The sequence below is a fragment of the Heptranchias perlo genome, chromosome 9, assembly GCF_035084215.1.
Source record: "Heptranchias perlo isolate sHepPer1 chromosome 9, sHepPer1.hap1, whole genome shotgun sequence".
Lineage (NCBI taxonomy): Eukaryota > Metazoa > Chordata > Chondrichthyes > Hexanchiformes > Hexanchidae > Heptranchias > Heptranchias perlo.
This window is the reverse complement of record NC_090333.1, coordinates 24,310,578-24,331,047: the sequence shown is the minus strand read 5'-3', so window position 1 is coordinate 24,331,047 and position 20,470 is coordinate 24,310,578. Positions and strand designations below refer to the sequence as shown.

Genomic DNA, 20,470 nt, shown 5'->3' with positions numbered 1-20,470 from the left:
AAGACGGGATTTCATCTCCACGAGGACTGTGCGGTGGTCACTCCTACCAATACTGTCATGGACAGATGCATCTACGACAGGTAGATTGGTGAGGACGAGGTCAAGTAAGTTTTTCCCTCGTGTTGGTTCGCTCACCACCTGCCGCAGGCCCAGTCTGGCAGCTATGTCCTTCAGGACTCGGCCAGCTCGGTCAGTAGTGCTGCTACCGAGCCAGTCTTGGTGATGGACATTGAAGTCCATTGAAGTCCAGTGCCATTGTTACCCTCAGTGCTTCCTCCAAGTGGTGCTCAACATGGAGGAGGACTGATTCATCAGCTGAGGGAGGACGGTAGGTGGTAATCAGCAGGAGGTTTCCTTGCCCATGTTTGACCTGATGCCATGAGATTTCATGGGGTCCAGAGTCAATGTTGAGGACTCCCAGGGCCACTCCCTCCTGACTGTATATCACTGTACCGCCACCTCTGGTGGGTCTGTCCTGCCGGTGGGACAGGACATACCCAGGGATGGTGATGTAAGAGTCTGGGACGTTAGCTGAAAGGTATGATTCTGTGAGTATGGCTATGTCAGGCTGTTGCTTGACTAGTCTGTGGGACAGCTCTCCCAATTTTGGCACAAGTCCCCAGATGTTAGTAAGGATGACCTTGCAGGGTCGACTGGGCTTGGTTTGCCGTTGTCGTGTCCAGTGCCTAGTGGTCCGATGCCGGGTGGTCCGTCCGGTTTTATTCTTATTATGACTTTTCATAGCGAGATTTTACAACTGAGTGGCTTGCTAGGCCATTTCAGAGGGCAATTAAGAATCAACCACATTGCTGTGGGTCTGACCTGAAGGCAGCGTCAATATTTACAAATTGTGGATGTTACTTCTCATAATCTAAACATAATTTTAACAACCACAGAGAGGGGAGTTCCGCATATACATGTAAGCACACAAGCTCAGAGCTCCTTGGAGCCAGATAGCTACGGCATAATTACCGCGTTAGAATCATAGAAGTTTACAACATGGAAACAGGCCCTTCGGCCCAACATGTCCATGTCGCCCAGTTTATACCACTAAGCTAGTCCCAATTGCCTGCACTTGGCCCATATCCCTCCATACCCATCTTACCCAAGTAACTGTCCAAATGCTTTTTAAAAGACAAAATTGTACCCGCCTCTACTACTGCCTCTGGCAGCTCGTTCCAGACACTCACCACCCTTTGAGTGAAAAAATTCCAAGTGTAGCCTGACTAATGTCTTGTACAACTTCAATAAGACATCCCAACTCCTGTATTCAATGTTCTGACCAATGAAACCAAGCATGCTGAATGCCTTCTTCACCATCCTATCCACCTGTGACTCCACTTTCAAGGAGCTATGAACCTGTACTCCCAGCTCTCTTAGTTCTATAACTCTCCCCAACGCCCTACCATTAACGGAGTAGGTCCTGGTCCGATTCGATCTACCAAAATGCATCACCTCACATTTATCTAAATTAAACTCCATCTGCCATTCATCGGCCCACTGGCCCAATTTATCAAGATCCCGTTGCAATCCGAGATAACCTTCTTCACTGTCCACAATGCCACCAATCTTGGTGTCATCTGCAAACTTACTAACCATGCCTCCTAAATTCTCATCCAAATCATTAATATAAATAACAAATAACAGCGGACCCAGCACCGATCCCTGAGGCACACCGCTGGTCACAGGCCTCCAGTTTGAAACACAACCCTCCACAACCACCCTCTGTCTTCTGTCGTCAATCCAATTTTGTATCCAATTGGCTACCTCACCTTGGATCCCATGAGATTTAACCTTATGTAACAACCTACCATGCGGTACCTTGTCAAAGGCTTTGCTAAAGTCCACGTAGACCACGTCTACTGCACAGCCCTAATCTATCTTCTTGGTTACCCCTTCAAAAAACTCAATCAAATTCATGAGACATGATTTTCCTCTCACAAAACCATGCTTACTGTTCCTAATCAGTCCCTGCCTCTCCAAATGCCTGAGAATCCTGTCTCTCAGAATACCCTCTAACAACTTACCCATATCAGATGTCAGGCTCACCGGTCTGTAGTTCCCAGGCTTTTCCCTGCTGCCCTTCTTAAACAAAGGCACAACATTTGCTACCCTCCAATCTTCAGGCACCTCACCTGTAGCTGTCGATGATTCAAATATCTCTGCTAGGGGACCCGCAATTTCCTCCCTAACCTCCCATAACGTCCTGGGATACATTTCATCAGGTCCTGGAGATTTATCTACCTTGATGCGCGTTAAGACTTCCAGCACCACCCTCTCTGTAATATGTACACTCCTCAAGACATCACTATTTATTTCCCCAAGTTCCCTAACATCCATGCCTTTCTCAACCGTAAATACCGATGTGAAATATTCATTTAGGATCTCACCCATCTCTTGTGGTTCTGCACATAGATGACCTTGTTGATCCTTAAGAGGCCCTACTCTCTCCCTAGTTACTCTTTTGCCCTTTATGTACTTGTAGAAGCTCTTTGGATTCTCCTTTGCCTTATCTGCCAAAGCAATCTCATGTCCCCTTTTTGCCCTCCTGATTTCTCTCTTAACTCTACTCCGGCAATCTCTATACTCTTCAAGGGATCCACTTGATCCCAGCTGCCTATGCATGTCATATGCCTCCTTCTTCTTTTTGACTAGGGCCTCAATCTCCCGAGTCATCCAAGGTTCCCGACTTCTACCAGCCTTGCCCTTCACTTTATAAGGAATATGCTTACCCTGAACCCTGGTTAACACACTTTTGAAAGCCTCCCACTTACCAGACGTCCCTTTGCCTGCCAACAGACTCTCCCAATCAACTTCTGAAAGTTCCTGTCTAATACCATCAAAATTGGCCTTTCCCCAATTTAGAATTTTAACTTTTGGGCCAGACCTATCATTCTCCATAGCTATCTTAAAACTAATGGAATTATGATCACTGGTCCCAAAGTGATCCCTCACTAACACTTCTGTCACCTGCCCTTCCTTATTTCCCAAGAGGAGGTCAAGTTTTGCCCCCTCTCTAGTCGGGCCATCCACATACTGAATGAGAAATTCCTCCTGAATACACTCAACAAATTTCTCCCCATCCAAGCCCCTAATGCTATGGCTGTCCCAATCAATGTTGGGAAAGTTAAAGTCCCCTACTATTACCACCCTATAATTTGGGATCTGAGCTTCTTCAAGCATAGCACACAATTGTTTCGTACTGACAGATGATGCAATGAATCCACCAATCATAACTAAGAATAGTTTAGCTTGGCAGTAGAGAGCCTAATATTGAAATTGGAACTATTCAACCAGATCTTCACACAGATATTACCAATAACCACGTCCTGGGGCCAAGTTTATTCCACAGGTACTGTAATCCATTTTATTTCCCACAAGTTTAAAACCTCACAGATGTGAAAATCAAACCCACTAATTAAAAAACAAGAGCAGTTCTCCAGTTCTGATGAAAGAAGTATGAATATCCAGCAAAGAAAGATGTGTCTAAAGTGATGTTAATTTCACTTTTCCTCTACAATCAACTTGGTTGTCAAAGGCAAAGTTTGCAGCAGCCAGAAACATGAATACTACCAGCATCCACTATAATCAAAAGCTCTTTTTGGGATTTTGAGCATCATGGTTCTCCAGTCTAGTTATAACTGTCATTCATTATATATTTTTGGAAACATTCATGATTGTCTACTTTATATGAACATAGAGAAAGGAGCCATACTAAGTTCTCTAAAATAAACACAGAAAATGCTTCAGAAGCTCAGCATGTCAGGCAGTATCTGTGGAGAAAGAAACAGAGTTAACGTTTTAGGTCGAAGACCTTTCGTCAGAACCTCCACAGATGCTGCCTGACTTGCTGAGCTTCTCCAGCACTTTCTGTATTTATTTTAGATCTCCAGCATCCGCAGTATTTTGCTTTTGACTATGTCCTGTTTTAATTGTGGTATGGCCAATAGAAAGAGGAGGAGCAGAAGGATGGTGCTGGCCCCCATCTTTTCTCCTGCTCCAGTTGCTGAGACTGTCCTCTAGCATGAACAGTGTGGTTTCACCAGTAGGAAGAAGCTACAAACTCTCAAAACCACTTTTGGCTCCTTCATAAATAAATTATGTTGTATTCCCAGTAACTTAACTGCAACTGAATGCAACACCAAATGTAGTGCAATTCAAGAATTGGACAGATCACCATTTATCTACTGTCTCGGCTCACAACATCTTGGGCTCTTAATTACAGCTAAAAAAAGGTCAAGGAAGACAGGCCACAAGCAGTCAGAATCTATCTGAAATACTGCAGCTCAGTACAACCCTATAAACACCATTCCCTCTGCTTATTTTTCCCTCATAATAGTAAATATTATTTTGCCAGAATTATATAGCATAGGTGACACACAAAGATTAATTATCATGTATTCAAGAATGAAAAGTGAAAATGAACCTTTAAAAAGTGTGTAATTGGTGACATTTTTTATATCAAGATTTTCCAACATCTAAAAATAGGGCATAACAGCTCTTTTCACTAAAGATTTAACAGCTCAACCTAGAAAAAAAATCATTGTAATTAAAAACCTCGAGAAACCCCCAACTTATCTGACCAGCATTAAAAGAGTATAGGTGCTCATGTTTGCAGTGTGTACACTAAGAATTTTCTACTTTATATTTACATATTACTCAGGCTCTGCCCATCATTTTTTAAATAACATTTTACCCACCTCTTCACAGCCAGAACCCAAAATCAGACCAATGCTTAGACTGCCCAACTAGAGCCATTATTAAATGCCATAATTCAGTCATTAATTTAAAATAGTTGACCTCTCTCAACTTTAGGCCCTCTTCCCATCCCAAGTGAAAGCCTCATTTATTTTGCCATTATCATTCAGAATTCTCAAATCTCAAAGTGATAAGTGTACAGCTAATCACATTCAAAACAAACTGGATCTTTTCAAGCCCTTTCCGGGTAAATTTTAAGTATCTCTTTGTAATAAAGAAAAGGTAGTTTTTGATGATACATATGTTTGCTGCAAACTCTTCTCATTACTTCGAGTTTGTCGTCATTCTACTTTTCCCACTGACTGCCATGAATGGTTTCACACATAAAAATTGTGGAAGGGAAAGATTACCCACTCAGACAAGATTTCTGTTTTGCTACTTTGCTTATGCTGTTGGTGTCATTTCAGAGTACCCTTTAAATCTGAGGAGTCCACCATACAAGTTTGCAGTGACCATATGTTGCAATTCTTTTCTCCTTCCAAGTTGTTAGTGTTCATATTTATCAATCCGCTACATTCAAACAAATTCACACATATCAAGGTAGTTTAAAGAGAAAAATTAGTAACAGAACTTAATTTTACTCACTGTCTGCCTGGATGTATTGTGCCAGATAACTTAGGATCACCATGACTGGTAGCGCTGTCCAACACTGAGGTACCATATTCCAGGGTGGGGACAGTCCTTTTACTCAAGTCCAGGTACCAATCCTTCCAGTTGTTGATTTTCAGATGCTCATACCTGCACATAAAAATGTAATAGATTATTATAAATTACTTATGGTAACTGATTATCAAGCAGCCTTTAAGCTATAGTGACTTCCAGGCTAAAGCCAAGATGTTCAGAAACTGTAATATATCTTTCTAGCCAGCATTAATCTCCATGTATTGTATCTGCTGTTACAGAATATTAACATGATAATTTGAACTGAATCTCAAATCAAAATGCAAACAGGATTGAAGAAAACGGTATAAAGATGGCAGACTTGAGTTGATTCAATACGAATCTCAATTCAAAATGCAAAAATAACAGCACTAGATTTCCTTCAGACTAAATCTTAAATGAACTTGATTATGGTTACACAAATACTCAAGTAACTTCTCTACAAGTGGTATATATACTTTCATCCAAAGCTAATTTTTTGAGATTTTTCAAAATGATGTTTTGATAAATCCTGGACATTTTCCAGTTCCATGCTCATTATTTGTCATAAAATAAAAACTGAAATAAAGGCCTTTCTCGTGTTACTTGTTTTTTTTAAAACAAAAAGAAGTCATTCATTAGTTACCATTTCAGGTCATCAGTCTCACCCCTATTCTTGAATTTGGGCTCTTGTAAACTTGTAGATGAGGAGCAGTTTCTCCCCCATCTTTTAAGATTATGATAGGGTTTCATAGAGTAGACGTAGAGAAGGTGTTTCCACTTGTGGGGGATACCAGAACCGGGGGCCATAAATATAAGATAGTCACTAATAAATCCAATAGGGAATTCAGGTCAAACTCCTTTGCCCAGAGAGTGGCTAGAATGTGGAACTTGCTACCACAAGGAATAGTTGAGGCGACTAGCATAGATGCATTTAAGGGGAAGCTAGATAAACACATGAGGGAGAAAGGAATAGAAGGATATCCTGATCGGGTTAGATGAAGTAGGGAGGGAGCAGGCTCATGTGGAGCATAAACACCAGCATGGACCTGTTGGACTGAATGGCCTGTTTCTGTGCTGTACATTCAGTGTAATTCGATGTAAAAGGCATTTTTGACGTTCGTGACAACAGTACAAGGAAAGGCCAGCTAATCAGTTCTTTTCCAGACAAGCAGAAAACATCATGACCACATGCAATGAATCTTCTGTACGGGATTTTGATCCATAGAAAAATGCTTTCTTTGATGAATGAGGAAGACTCTACAAGCAAGGTAACTGTACATTTTCATTTTGCATTCCTCCATATATTGTGCGTGTCTGACCCAGTAGTAAGTGGCTATTTTCTGCTAACTTTTGTAGAACACCCAGTTCTCACAATGATCATATACATGATGAAGTAATCCTACATGGTCTTACATACAAAGAAAGGGGCCACTACATAAGACCATAAGAGATAGGAGCAGGAGTAGACCATTCGGCCTCTCGAGCCTGCTCCGTCATTCAATGAGATCATGGCTGATCTGATTTTTACCTCAACTCCACTTTCCCGCCTTTCCCCATATCCTTTGACTCCCTTGCTGATCAAAAATTTGTCTAACTCAGCCTTGAATGTATTCAATGACTCAGCCTACACAGCTTTTCGGGGTAAAGAATTCCAAAGATTCACGACCCTCTGGGAGAAGAAATTCCTCCTCATTTCTGTCTTAAACGAGCGATCCCTTATTCTGAGACTATGCCCCCTAGTTTTAGATTCCTCCATGAGGGGTAACATCCTCTCAGTATCTACCCTATCGAGTCCCCTCAGAATCTTTTATGTTTCAATAAGATCTCCTCTCATTCTTCTAAACTCCAATGAGTATGGACCCAACCTGTTCAATCTTTCCTCATAAGACAACCCTTCCATACCCGGAATCAACCTCGTGAACCTTCTCTGAACTGCCTCCAATGCAAGTATAAGAATAAGGACACCAGAACTGTACGCAGTACTCCAGGTGCGGTCTCACCAGCACCCTGTACAGTTGTAGCATGACTTCCCTGGTTTTATACTCCATCCCCCTAGAAATAAAGGCCAATATTCCGTTTGCCTTCCGGATTACCTGCTGCACCTGTATGTGTTAGTGCTCCGTTGTCTTCTGTCCAATTTAACCAAGTATTCTATTTTTCTATTCTCTGCTTTCTTGTGATACTGGTACATTGAAAAAGCTGCAAAAATAGAGCAACAAAACAAATGTCTGAAAGCAAAAGAGAATGATGAGAGTTTGAAAGTCCACAACTGAGGCAGGACCTTCCAGGGTAAAACACATTCAGTTTTTGGGAACTTTTGCATTAAAATGTGTCAAATGACCAAGTTAGCAGTCATTAAAGGGGCTCAAGAAGAAAGGGAAAGTCCTCCTCAGATCTGGTTAGAAAAATCCAATCCCATTGAATTTGCAGAGAATGGAAGGAGGTTTTCTGATTCTACTTTCAGCAAGGGCTTTGCAACTCTAGTAACAGAAAGAACCAAAAGGATAACGTTCACAGCCAATTCCATAAACCATCAACATTTGGAGTTGATGATGGAGAATGATCCAAGGATTCACCACCTCTTTCTGGAGTCCAAAGCTGTTATGAAGGTGATTACATTCAAAAGTCTTAGGTGGTGGTAGAAAGATTTGAATAACAGTTCAGCACAGGAAAGTGGGGGAGATGGAGCAGCTAATATCTTTTTGGAAAAAGGTCCCACCTTCCGGGTGTTATCAGGCCACATACTAAGAAGATGTTCACGTTTGGTACTTGGCACTGATCGCCGCCAAAGCATTTTCAAATACGAGGCTGTCAACAACAGTCATTGGAAATGGGAAGGATGTAATGGCATGCACAAGAAAGCATGAAATGTGAATTGAATATGCCCTTTATATATCAGGCTGCAGCTGTCATGGGAACTCAAATGACATGCAGCATCAGCCAGTGCTAAGGAAGTCAAACCAGAACAGGAATGATGCATTGGGAAGAATTGGGCCTCTCATTTTAGTGACCAAAGTCCTTCTGCAATTTATAATTCAGTCTCACTTCTGCAGGATGGTCTCATACAATGCAAAGCATCTCCATCTAATGCTGGAAGATAAACTGATGAATTGATAAAGAAGAGGTACTTGAAAGGCTAGCTGTGCTTAAAGTAGATAAGTCACCCGGTCCAGATGGGATGCATCCTAGGTTGCTGAGGGAAGTAAGGGTGGAAATTGCAGAGGTACTGCCCATAATCTTCCAAACATCCGTAAATATGGGGATGGTGCCAGAGGACTGGAGAATTGCAAATGTTACACCCTTGTTCAAAAAAGGGTGCAAGGATAAACCCAGCAACTATAGGCCAGTCAGTTTAACCTCAGCGGTGGGGAAACTTTTAGAAACAGTAATCGGATGAGTGTGGACTGATTAGGGAAAGCCAGCACAGATTTGTTAAAGGCAAATCGTGTTTAACTAACTTGAGAGAGTTTTTTTGACGAGGTAACAGAGAGGGTAGATGAGGGCAATGCAGTTGATTTGGTGTATATGGACTGTTAAAAGACGTTCGATAAAATGCCGCATTGTAGGCTTATCATCAAGATTGTGGCCCATGGAAGAAAGGGGGCAGTAGCAACATGGATACAGAATTGGCTAAGGGACAGGAAACAGAGAGTAGTGATGAATGGTTGCTTTTCAGACTGGAGAGAGGTATACGGTGGTATTCCCCAGGGGCGATGCTGGAACCACTGCTCTTCATGATCTATATTAATGTACAGAGCACAATTTCCAAATTTGCAGATGGCACAAAACTTGGAAGGGTAGTAAACAGTGAGGAGGATAGTGATAGACTTCAAGAGGATATAGACAGGCTGGTGGCATGGGCAGACACGTGGCAGATGAAATTTAACGCAGAAAAATGCAAAGTGATACATTTCGCTAGGAAGAACGAGGAGAGGCAATATGAACTAGAGGGCTCAATTCTAAAAGGGGTACAGGAACAGAGAGATCTGGGGGTATATGTGCACAATTCGTTGAAGTTGACATGGCAGTTTAGAAAAGCATACGGGATCCTGGGCTTTATAAATAGAGGTATCGAATACGAAAGTATGGAAGTCATGATGAACCTTTATAAAACACTGGTTCGGCCACAACTGGAGTATTGTGTCCAGCTCTGAGCACCGCACTTCAGGAAAGGTGTGAAGGCCTTAGAGAGGGTGCAGCAGAGATTTCCGAGAATGATTCCAGGGATGAGGGACTTCAGTTACGTAGATAGACCAGAGAACATAGGAACAGGAGTAGGCCATTCAGCCCCTCGTGCCTGCTCCGCCATTTGATAAGATCATGGCTGATCTGTGATCTAGCTCCATATACCTGCCATTGGCCCATATCCCTTAATACCTTTGGTTGCCAAAAAGCTATCTATCTCACATTTAAATTTAGCAATTGAGCTGGTATCAATTGCCGTTTGCGGAAGATAGTTCCAAACTTCTACCACCCTTTGTGTGTAGAAATGTTTTCTAATCTCACTCCTGAAAGGTCTAGCTCTAATTTTTAGACTGTGCCCCCTTCTCCTAGAATCCCCAACCAGTGGAAATAGTTTCTCTCTATCCACCCTATCTGTTCCCCTTAATATCTTATAAACTTCTGTAAGGAATCTTACAATACCAGGTTATAGTCCAACAGTTTTATTTGAAAATCACAAGCTTTCAGAGGCTTTCTCCTTCGTCAGGTGAGTGTGGGATTCCATGAAGGTTACTGCATATATAGTCAGAGAACAATGCCTGGTGATTACAGATAATCTTTCCAACTGCCCGTTGTCAAGGCAATCAGACAGAGAGACATTACATACAGGACTACTGAATATACAAGCGGTCAGAACCCAAAGACAGAGAGAGAGAGAAACATCCGAAAGGAAGAGAAAGACAGAGAATGACCAGTTGTATTAAAAACAGATAACTCTTTTTTCACTGGTGGGGTTACATGTAGCGTGACATGAACCCAAGATCCCGGTTGAGGCCGTCCTCATGGGTGCGGAACTTGGCTATCAATTTCTGCTCGACGATTTTGCGTTGTCGTGTGTCTCGAAGGCCGCCTTGGAGAACGCTTACCCGAAGATCGGTGGCTGAATGTCCTTGACTGCTGAAGTGTTCCCCGGCTGGGAGGGAACCCTCCTGTTTGGCGATTGTTGCGCGGTGTCCGTTCATCCGTTGTCGCAGTGTCTGCATGGTCTCGCTAACGTACCATGCTCCGGGGCATCCTTTCCTGCAACATATGAGGTAGACAACGTTGGCCGAGTGACAGGAGTATGAACCATGTACCTGGTGGGTGGTGTCCTCTCGTGTGATGGTGGTATCTGTGTCGATGATCTGGCATGTCTTGCAGAGGTTGCCGTGGCAGGGTTGTGTGGTGTCGTGGACGCTGTGCTCCTGAAAGCTGGGTAATTTGCTGCGAACGATGGTCTGTTTGAGGTTGGGTGGCTGTTTGAAGGCGAGTAGTGGAGGTGTGGGGATGGCCTTAGCGAGGTGTTCGTCATCATCGACACCACCCACCAGGTACATAGTTCATATTCCTGTGACTCGGCCAACGTTGTCTACCTCATACGTTGCAGGAAAGGATGCCCCGGAGCATGGTACATTGGTGAGACCATGCAGACACTGCGACAACGGATGAACGGACACCGCGCAACAATCGCCATTCAGGAGGGTTCCCTCCCAGTCGGGGAACACTTCAGCAGTCAAGGACATTCAGCCACCGATCTTCGGGTAAGCGTTCTCCAAGGCGGCCTTCGAGACACATGACAACGCAAAATCGTCGAGCAGAAATTGATAGCCAAGTTTCACACCCATGATGACGGCCTCAACCGGGATCTTGGGTTCATGTCACGCTACACGTAACCCCACCAGCGAAAAAAGAGTTATCTGTTTTTAATACAACAGGTCATTCTCTCTCTTTCTCTTCCTTTCGGATGTTTCTCTCTCTCTCTGTCTTTGGGTTCTGACCGCTTGTATATTCAGTAGTCCTGTATGTAATGTCTCTCTGTCTGATTGCCTTGACAACGGGCAGTTGGAAAGATTATCTGTAATCACCAGGCATTGTTCTCTGACTATATATGCAGTAACCTTCATGGAATCCCACACTCACCTGACGAAGGAGAAAGCCTCTGAAAGCTTGTGATTTTCAAATAAAACTGTTGGACTATAACCTGGTGTTGTAAGATTCCTTACATTTGTCCACCCCAGACCATCACCGGCATCTCCACATTTTATAAACTTCGATCAGATCACCCCTTAACCTTCGAAACTCTAGAGAATACAACCCCAATTTGTGTAATCTTGCCTCGTAACTTAACACTTGAAGTCCGGTTTTTAATTCTAGTAAACGTACGCTGCACTCCCTCCAAGGCCATTATGTCCTTCCGAAGGTGCGGTGTCCAGACTAATGCTCATCGTACTCCAGGTGCGGTCTAACCAGGGTTTTGTATAGCTGCAGCATAACTTCTGCCCCCTTGTACTCTAGTCCTCTAGATATAAAGGCCAGCATTCCATTTGCCTTATTGATTATTTTCTGCACCTGTTCATGACACTTCAATGATCTATGTACCTGAACCTCTTAGTCCCTTTGGACATCCACTGTTTTTAAACTTTTTACCATTTAGAAAGTATCCTGTTCTATCCTTTTTTGATCCAAAGTGGATGACCTCACATTTGTCTACATTGAATTCCATTTGCCACAGTTTTGCTCATTCACCTAATCTATCAATATCGCTTTGTAATTTTATGTTTTCATCTACACTGCTTACAATGCCACCAATCTCTGTGTCATCGGCAAACTTAGATATGAGACTTTCTATGCCTTCATCTAAGTTGTTAATAAACATTGTGAATAATTGAGGCCCCAAGACAGATCCCTGCGGGACTCCACCAGTCACACCCTGCCAATGTGAGTACCTACCCATTATCCCTACTCTCTGTCGCCTTCCTAACCAAGTTCGTACTTTTCCCTCGATTCCATGGGCTTCTATCTTAGCTAACAGTCTCTTATGTGGGACCTTATCAAATGCCTTCTGGAAGTCCATATAAATAACATCCATTGACATTCCCCTGTCCACTACTTTAGTCACCTCTTCAAAAAATTCAATCAGGTTTGTCAGGCACGACCTACCTTTCACAAATCCATGCTGGCTCTCCCTGATTAACTGAAAATTCTCGAGGTGTTCAGTCACCCTATCCTTAATTATAGACTCCAGCATTTTCCCCACAACAGATGTTAGGCTAACTGGTCTATAATTCCCCGGATTCCCTCTCTCTCCTTTCTTAAAAAGCAGAGTTTCATGTGCAATTTTCCAACCTAGAGGGACAGTTCCTGAATCTAGAGAACTTTGAAAGATTATAGTTAGGGCATCTGCAATGTGCTCACTTACTTCCTTTAAAACCCTGGGATGGAAACCATCTGGTCCTGGGGATTTGTCACTCTTTAGTGCTATTATTTTCTTCATTACTGTTGCTTTACTTATGTTAATTTTATAGAGTCCCTTTCCCCGATTCACTATTAGTTTTCTTGAGAAGCTGGAGTTGTTCTCCTTGAAACAGAGATGGTTGCGAGGAGATTTGATAGAGGTATTCAAAATCATAAAGGGTCTAGACAGAGTAGATAGAGAGAAACTGTTCGCATTGGCGGAAGGGCCAAGAACCAGAGGACATAGATTTAAGGTGATTGGCAAAGGAACTGAAGGTGACATGAGGAAAAACTTTTTTAGGCAGCGAGTGGTTAGGATCTGGAATGAGGGGGGGTGGGGGACGGGGAGGCAGATTGAATCATGGCCTTCAAAAGGGAACTGGATAAGTACTTGAAAGGAAAACATTTTCAGGGCTACGGGGCTAGGGCGGGGAGTGGGACTAGCTGGATTGCTCTTGAATAGAGCCGGCACAGACTCGATGGGCCGAATGGCCTCCTTCCGTGCTGAAAACCTTGTATGATTCTAAATCCAAACATACTACATAGCATGTGCTTTGAAGACAGCATTATGGATACAGATCACACTCATCAGTGTTGAGATACATCAGAGATATTTGAATCCAAATCAAAACAGATTGAAACCCTCGAGAGAATATTACTAAAGCCACACAGAATATTTGGGTGTAATTTGTGGCTCTGTGCCTTCAAAAGCACCTTGATGCACTAAGAAACTCGAAAAGACAAAAGGAAGATCCCTGGACCAAGTGCTCTAACTTGTGAATACAGGGCTACAAAAAGTACCTTGCTTTCACTGAAAATATGGAGTAGATATGTGGAAATATCTCCTGGCATAAGCAGTAAATCCTACATCAATTAACCAGTCAAAAAAAAGTTGAACAAAGATCTTGTGACGAACGAGTGAAAGCCATGCAGATAAATACTTCGGATCATACTGAGTTCTACAGAACACATTCGTGCATGTGCTTCTGGAACCATGCCAACTTTATGGCTGTAAAAGACAAAAACTTGGGAATCTTTTGGTGACGTCCAAGAGATAAATGATGCACAAATGATGGGCAAAACTGAAACCCACAAGCTGTGCTCCAATCAGGACTGGTAGAATTCTTTCCACGGGCTAAGAGATTTCTTGAGGCATGGCCTAATATCCTTGATTCAGTTTAGTTAATTGTACTCACTTCTGTAATTCATTTGCACATGCATCTACTCAAAAGTGGATGCTTCACAAATGCACGATGTGAGTGGATAAAACAGCAGTACCAACTTGGGGAAGGTTAGACGACATATTTGTAATGTCATTCATGACTTTATAATTTCACGAGCAGAATACTGATTTTCATTTAAAAGCCATTGGAACCCCTAATGTGGCCACCTGCAAGGAACGAAACTTACTTTAGTTTTGGCATCTGGAGAAAAATCCATCTGCTCCACATGTAAGGTAAAGAGCCAAACATTCAAAATGTGTTACTAAAAAGACTATGCAGTCAATAACCTATAAGATTATCCTTCTGAATAATCAAATTAGAACATAAGAACATAAGAAATAGGAGCAGGGGTAGGCCATCCGGCCCCTCAAGCCTGCTCCACCATTGAACAGGATCATGGCTGATCTTCTACCGCAACGTCATTTTCCTGCACTATTCCCATATCCCTCGGTGCCTTCAATATCCAGGGGAAACATCCTCCTTACACCTACCCTGTCGAGCCCTGTAAGAATGTATGTTTCAATGAGATCACCTCTCATTCTTTTAAACTCTAGAGAATACAAGCCTACTCTACTCAATCTCTCCCCATATGACAATCCCGCCATCCCAGGAATTAGTCTGGTGAACCTTCGTTGCACTCCCTTTATGGCAAGTGCATCCTTTCATCAGTAAGGAGACCAAAATTGTACACAATACTCCAGGTGCGGTCTCACCAAGGCCCTATATAATTGCAGTAAGACATTTTACTCCTGTATTCAAATCCTCTTGTAATAAAGACCTACATACCATTTGCTTTCCTAATTGCTTACTGCACCTGCATATTAGCTTTCAGTGACTCATGTACAAGGACAACCAGGTGCCTTTGAACATCAACATTTCCCAATCCCTCACCATTTAAAAAATACTCTGCATTTCTGTTTTTCCTTCCAAAGTGGATAACTTCACATTTTTCCACATTATATTCCTTGAAGCCTCTTTGCATCCTCCTCACAACTCACATTCTCCCCGAGTTTTGTGTCATCAGCAAACTTGGAAATATAACATTTGGTCCCCTCATCCAAATCATTGATATAGACTGTGACTAGCTGGGGCCCAAGAACCGATCCCTGCGGTACCCACTAGTCATAGTCTGCCAACCTGAAAAAGGTCTGTTTATTCCTACTCTGTTTTCTGTCTGTTAACCAATTCTCAATCCATGCCAGTATATTACCCCCAATTCCACGTGCTCTAACTTTGTTCACCAACCTCCTGTGTGGGACCTTAGCGAAAGCCTTCTGAAAATCCAAATGCACCACATCCACTGGTTCCCCCTTATCTATTCTACTAGTTACATCCTCAAAGAACTCCAATAGGTTTGTCAAACATAATTTCCCTTTCATAAATCCATGTTAACTCTGCCAAACCCTATTATTATTTTCTAAGTGTCCTGTTATCACATCCTTTATAATAGATTCTAGCATTTTCCCCACGACTGATGTCAGGCTAACAGGTCTGTAGTTCCCTGTTTGCTCTCTCTCTCTCCTTTCTTAAATAGTGGGGTTACATTTGCTACCCTCCAATCTGCAGGAACCGTTCCAGAATCTATAGAATTTTGGAAGATGACAACCAATGCATCCACTATCTCTGTAGTCACCTCTTTCAAAACCCTGGGATGTAGATCATCAGGTCCTTGGGATTTAATCGACTTTCAGTCTCATTAATTTCTCTTGTACTTTTTTTTACTAATACTAATTTCTTTCAGTTCCTCATTCTCGTCAGACCCTTGGTTCTCTAGTATTTCTGGGAGGTTTTTTGTGTCTTCTTCCGTGAAAACAGAAACAAAGTATTTGTTTAATTTCTCTGCCATTTCCTTATTCCCCATTATAAATTCTCCTGTCTCTGTCTGTAAGCGACCCACATTTGCCTTCGCCAATCTTTTCCTTTTTACATACCTATTGAAGCTTTCACAGTCTGTTTTTATGTTTCTTGCTAGTTTACTCTCATATTCTATTTTCCCTTTCTTCATCAATTTCTTGGTCCTCCTTTGCTGAATTCTAAAATGCTCAGGCTTACTGGTAACTTTATATGCCTCTTCCTTTGATTTAACACTATCTTTAATTTCTCTTGTTAGCCACGGTTGGACCACTTTTCCTGTTGGGTTTTGGTGCCTTAGAGGAATATATATTTGTTGCAAATTATGTGTTAATTCTTTAAATGCTAGCCATTGCCTGTCTACTGTCATACCTTTTAATGTCGTTCCCCAATCAACCAGAGCCAACTTGCACCTCACTCATACCTTTGGAGTTTTCTTCATTTAGATTTAAGACTCCAGTTTCAGATTGAACTACATCACTTTCAAACTTAATGAAGAATTCTATCATATTATGGTCACTCTTCCCTAAGGGCTCTTTTACAACAGGATTATTAATTAACCCTTTCTCATTGCACAATACTAGATCTGAAATAGTCTGTTCCCTAGTTGGTTCCTCAACATACTGATCTAGAAAACCATCTCAAACATTCCAGGAATTCGTCCTCCACAGTATTAGTGCTAATTTGGTTTGCCCAATCTATATGTAGATTAAAGTCCTCCATGATTACTGTATTACCCTGGTTACATGCACTTCTAATTTCCTGCTTTATACTGTGCCCTACATTACCACTGCTGTTTGGTGGCCAATAAACAACTCCCACCAATGTTTCCTGCCTCTTGCTGTTTCTTAGCTCCACCCAAACTGATTCTACATCTTGATCTTCTGAGCCAAGATCCTTTCTCACTATTGTACTGATCGTATCCTTTATTAACAGCGCTACCCCACTTCCTTATCCTTTTTGCCTGTCCTTCCTAAATGTCGAATATCCTTGAATATTCAGTTCCCAGCCTTGGTCACCCTGCAGCCAAGTCTCTGTAATGGCATTTAGATCATACTCATTTACTTCTATTTGTGCCATCAATTCATCTACCTTGTTGCGAATGCTCCATGCATTCAGATAAAGTGCCTTTAATTTTGCCTTTTTAACATTTTTTCCTATTTTGACCTTATTTGCTGTTGGCCTGTGTTTCCACTGCCTTCCAATTTCACTTACTACTTTTCTGCCTTCCACTTCCAGCTTTGTTACTCTCCCTTCTGAATCTCCTCTCAGATTTCCATCCCCCTGCCAAGTTAGTTTAAACCCTCCCCAACAGCACTAGCAAACCTCCTCGCAAGGATATTGGTCCCTGCCCTGTTGAGGTGCAACCCGTCCGGCTTGTACAGGTCCCTCCTCCCCCAGAACCGGTCCCAATGCCCCAGGAATCTAAAGCCCTTCCTTCTGCGCCGTCCCTCCAGCCATGCATTCATCTGCTCTATCCTCCTATTTCTATATTCACTAGCGCATGGCACTGGGAGTAATCCGGAGATTAATACCCTTGAGGCCCTACTTGTTAATCTCTTTCCTTACTCCTTAAACTCTGCCTGCAGGACCTCATCCCTCTTTTTACCTATGTCGTTGGTACCGATATGGACCACGACCTCTGGCTGTTCACCCTCTCCTCCCAGAATATTCTGCAGCCGCTCAGTGACATCCATGGCCCTGGCACCACATCTGCGGTCCCAGAAACACCTGTCTGCTCCCCTAACAATGGAATCCCCTATCACTATTGCTCTCCTGACCTTTATCCTCCCCGCCCCGTACACTGAGCCATCCACGGTGCTGTGGACCTGGCTCTGGCTGCACTCCCCAGACGAACCCTCTCCACCAACAGCATTGAGAACCGAATATTGGTTAGAGAGTGAGACGCACTCAGCGGACTCCTGCACTACCTGTCTGGTCCTCCCTGTCTTTCTGGTGGTCACCCAGTGCCTCTCTGCCTGCACTTTCTTAAGCTGCGGGGTGGCCACCTCCTGAAACATGCTATCCACGTAGCTCTCAACCTCACGGATACACTGCAGTCATGCCAGCTGTTGCTCAAGCTCTGAAATCCAGAGCTCGAGTTCCTCCAGCTGGCGACACTTCCTGCACCTTTGGTTGTCCAGGACACGGGAAGCGTCCTGGAGTTCCCACTTGGCATAGGCCGTGCATTCGAAGGTGTGAGCTGCCCTACCATGCCTCGATTTACTTGATTGTTTACTAAACTTAACAAAAATTTTGCCCTATGAGAAAATGGTAAAGAGCCTGATTGTTGAAGAGAACAAATGAAAACTACTAAGTCAACACTTTCAATTCAGTTCTATCCCAAAATAATCTAAAGAAAAAGAACTGCAAGAAGTTTCTGCAAATTACACCCCTGAAAAGCATTATCGAGTATTAAGCAACAGCATTTGTGGTCAAGAGAATTTAATCATATCCTTTGGTTATCCAACATTTAATATTGTGACTAAAGTACTACTGAATTGAAGTTCTGTTCTAACTAAATTATTTAGCGCTCAACTGGAACTAAAGTCTTTTTTAGATTTACCCCAGTGGACTCCAAACTCAGGATGTACAATTTCAATTAACATTCAAGGTCTGCTATCTCAATGGCCCACTCGATGAAGCACTGCACTGCAATATTACAGTACTGCGTGGAAGGGCAATGTGTAAATAGAGAGCGAACTGGTAGATTGACTTCATTAATCTGATGAATTGAGCTATTACACAGCGACAATAAAGCATATGAAAAATTAAAGACGCTCACACTTTTATACTTTATGCATACACACACATTTAGATACTGCCACAAAGCATCAATGCATGCACTTGTTCAAGTCCATGAGCCAGATAAAGGAAGCTTAGCACGCGTGAGCTGCACTCATCGCTGAAGATAAACATGACCCATATATATGTTCCACTGGGTGTGTTTTTTTAAAAAATGTTAATCATACCATTGGATCGTATTTGTGTGCATTGCAAACAGGAATTCAAGAACACGTTTTCCATTTTATACATTCAGCATATTGCATTCGAGCCAGGATGGAAAATCAAGCAATAATTTCATCCAACATGTCTAAATCAATTACAACTATAGCCCTAAACTTCTCCTCACCCTATTATGCAGTGTAAGAGGAATTAAGAGCCACAGAGCAGTACCATCTCATCTGAGACACAGGTCCATTGTTCTCTGAGGACATTAGCTCACTGAAAACACTATTAAGACATAGTTCGGCACTGGAAATGTGATGCCAGATTGTTGCATCATTTCCAGAAGCACTACAGGCTCCCAAAGGATTGGTATTTCAGTGATAGCAAAATTGACCACTATTAATATATCTTGCACGTTGCCATCTTCTATGAGAAACTTGCATTTCTCCCTAACACCCCCATAAAGCACTTGGTAGAAACACCTGCCCTTTCTGAGGGTCAATTTGTCATGTTGAGCAGCTAAAAAGACTCATGGAAATGAAATTTACCACAGTGTACATACATGCAGTGGGTCAGGCACCCATTTCTCTTAACAGGACCTTATAATAATGTTATAATGGATAAAAACAGAGCATGAAACATGAGTTCTCTTTGGAACGTCCAACAAAATTTACTGGGAAAGAAACTGCTGGTATATCGTGTTCTAATCACGAGCACATTAATGCCAAAAATGCACATTTGGAGCACACATAAAGGCCACTAGTCACACCAAGCAGCTTGAAGTGCAAAACATACAACCATAAAAATACAATGTAATAATTCTTCCAAGTAAAACTTCTGTTATGTAATTCGACATTAAAATAACTAGCATCATAATTTTGCTACTTCTCTTCCAATCCATTGGTGCCAACTGTTCATTGCAACAGCACTTCTATAAGTAAGTTTCCCTTACACTATTTATATACATATTACATACACACATAGGGGGTGATTTTAAACCCCAAGAACGGGTGCGTTGGGGGTGGGTGGGAGTTGAAAATAGTTGTTTTTTTGGGTCGCAACCGCAAAATTTTCGGACTTTGCATTCCCAGTGGGAAGCCTGTACTTTTACACGCTGACACTAAACCCGGAAATAAAGCCGGGTTGTAGTTGCAACCCAAAAAACAAGTACTTTCAACTCCCACCCGCCCCCAACCCACCCGTACTTGGGATCTAAAATCACCCCCATAGTATCTCATGGCACAGGAGGCCATTTGGCCCATCGTGCTTGTGTCAGCTCTTTGAAAGAGCTTTCCAATTAGTCTCACTCCCTGCTCTTTCCCCATATCCCTGCAAATGTTTCCTTTTCAGGTATGTGTCAAATTCCCTTATGAAAATTACTACTGACTCTGTTGCCACCACCCTTTCAGGCGTTACATTCCAGATCATAACAACGCGCCACGTAAAAAAATCTCATTGCCCCCCCACCCTCCCGGCCCGGTTCTTTTGCTAATTATCTTATAAGCGGCATCATCTGTTTACCGACCCTCCTGCCAGTATAAACAGTTTCTCCCTATCTACTCTATCATAAACCTTCATAATTTTGATCACCTCTATTAAATCTCCCCTTAACC

At 42.5% G+C, this 20,470-nt stretch overlaps 1 protein-coding gene across 8 annotated transcripts in view; it reads right to left on the bottom strand.

Annotated features, from left to right (window-relative positions):
• Nucleotides 1-20,470, bottom strand: part of LOC137325201 (receptor-type tyrosine-protein phosphatase F-like) — a 521,369-nt gene that overhangs the window by 373,404 nt on the left and 127,495 nt on the right. For all 8 annotated transcript variants that reach the window (XM_067990027.1, XM_067990026.1, XM_067990031.1 and 5 more), the window contains one exon: nt 5,344-5,496. In XM_067990027.1, coding sequence (XP_067846128.1) covers nt 5,344-5,419 — 76 coding nt within the window. In that variant the 5' untranslated portion in view covers nt 5,420-5,496. The remainder of the gene's footprint in view (nt 1-5,343; nt 5,497-20,470) is intronic.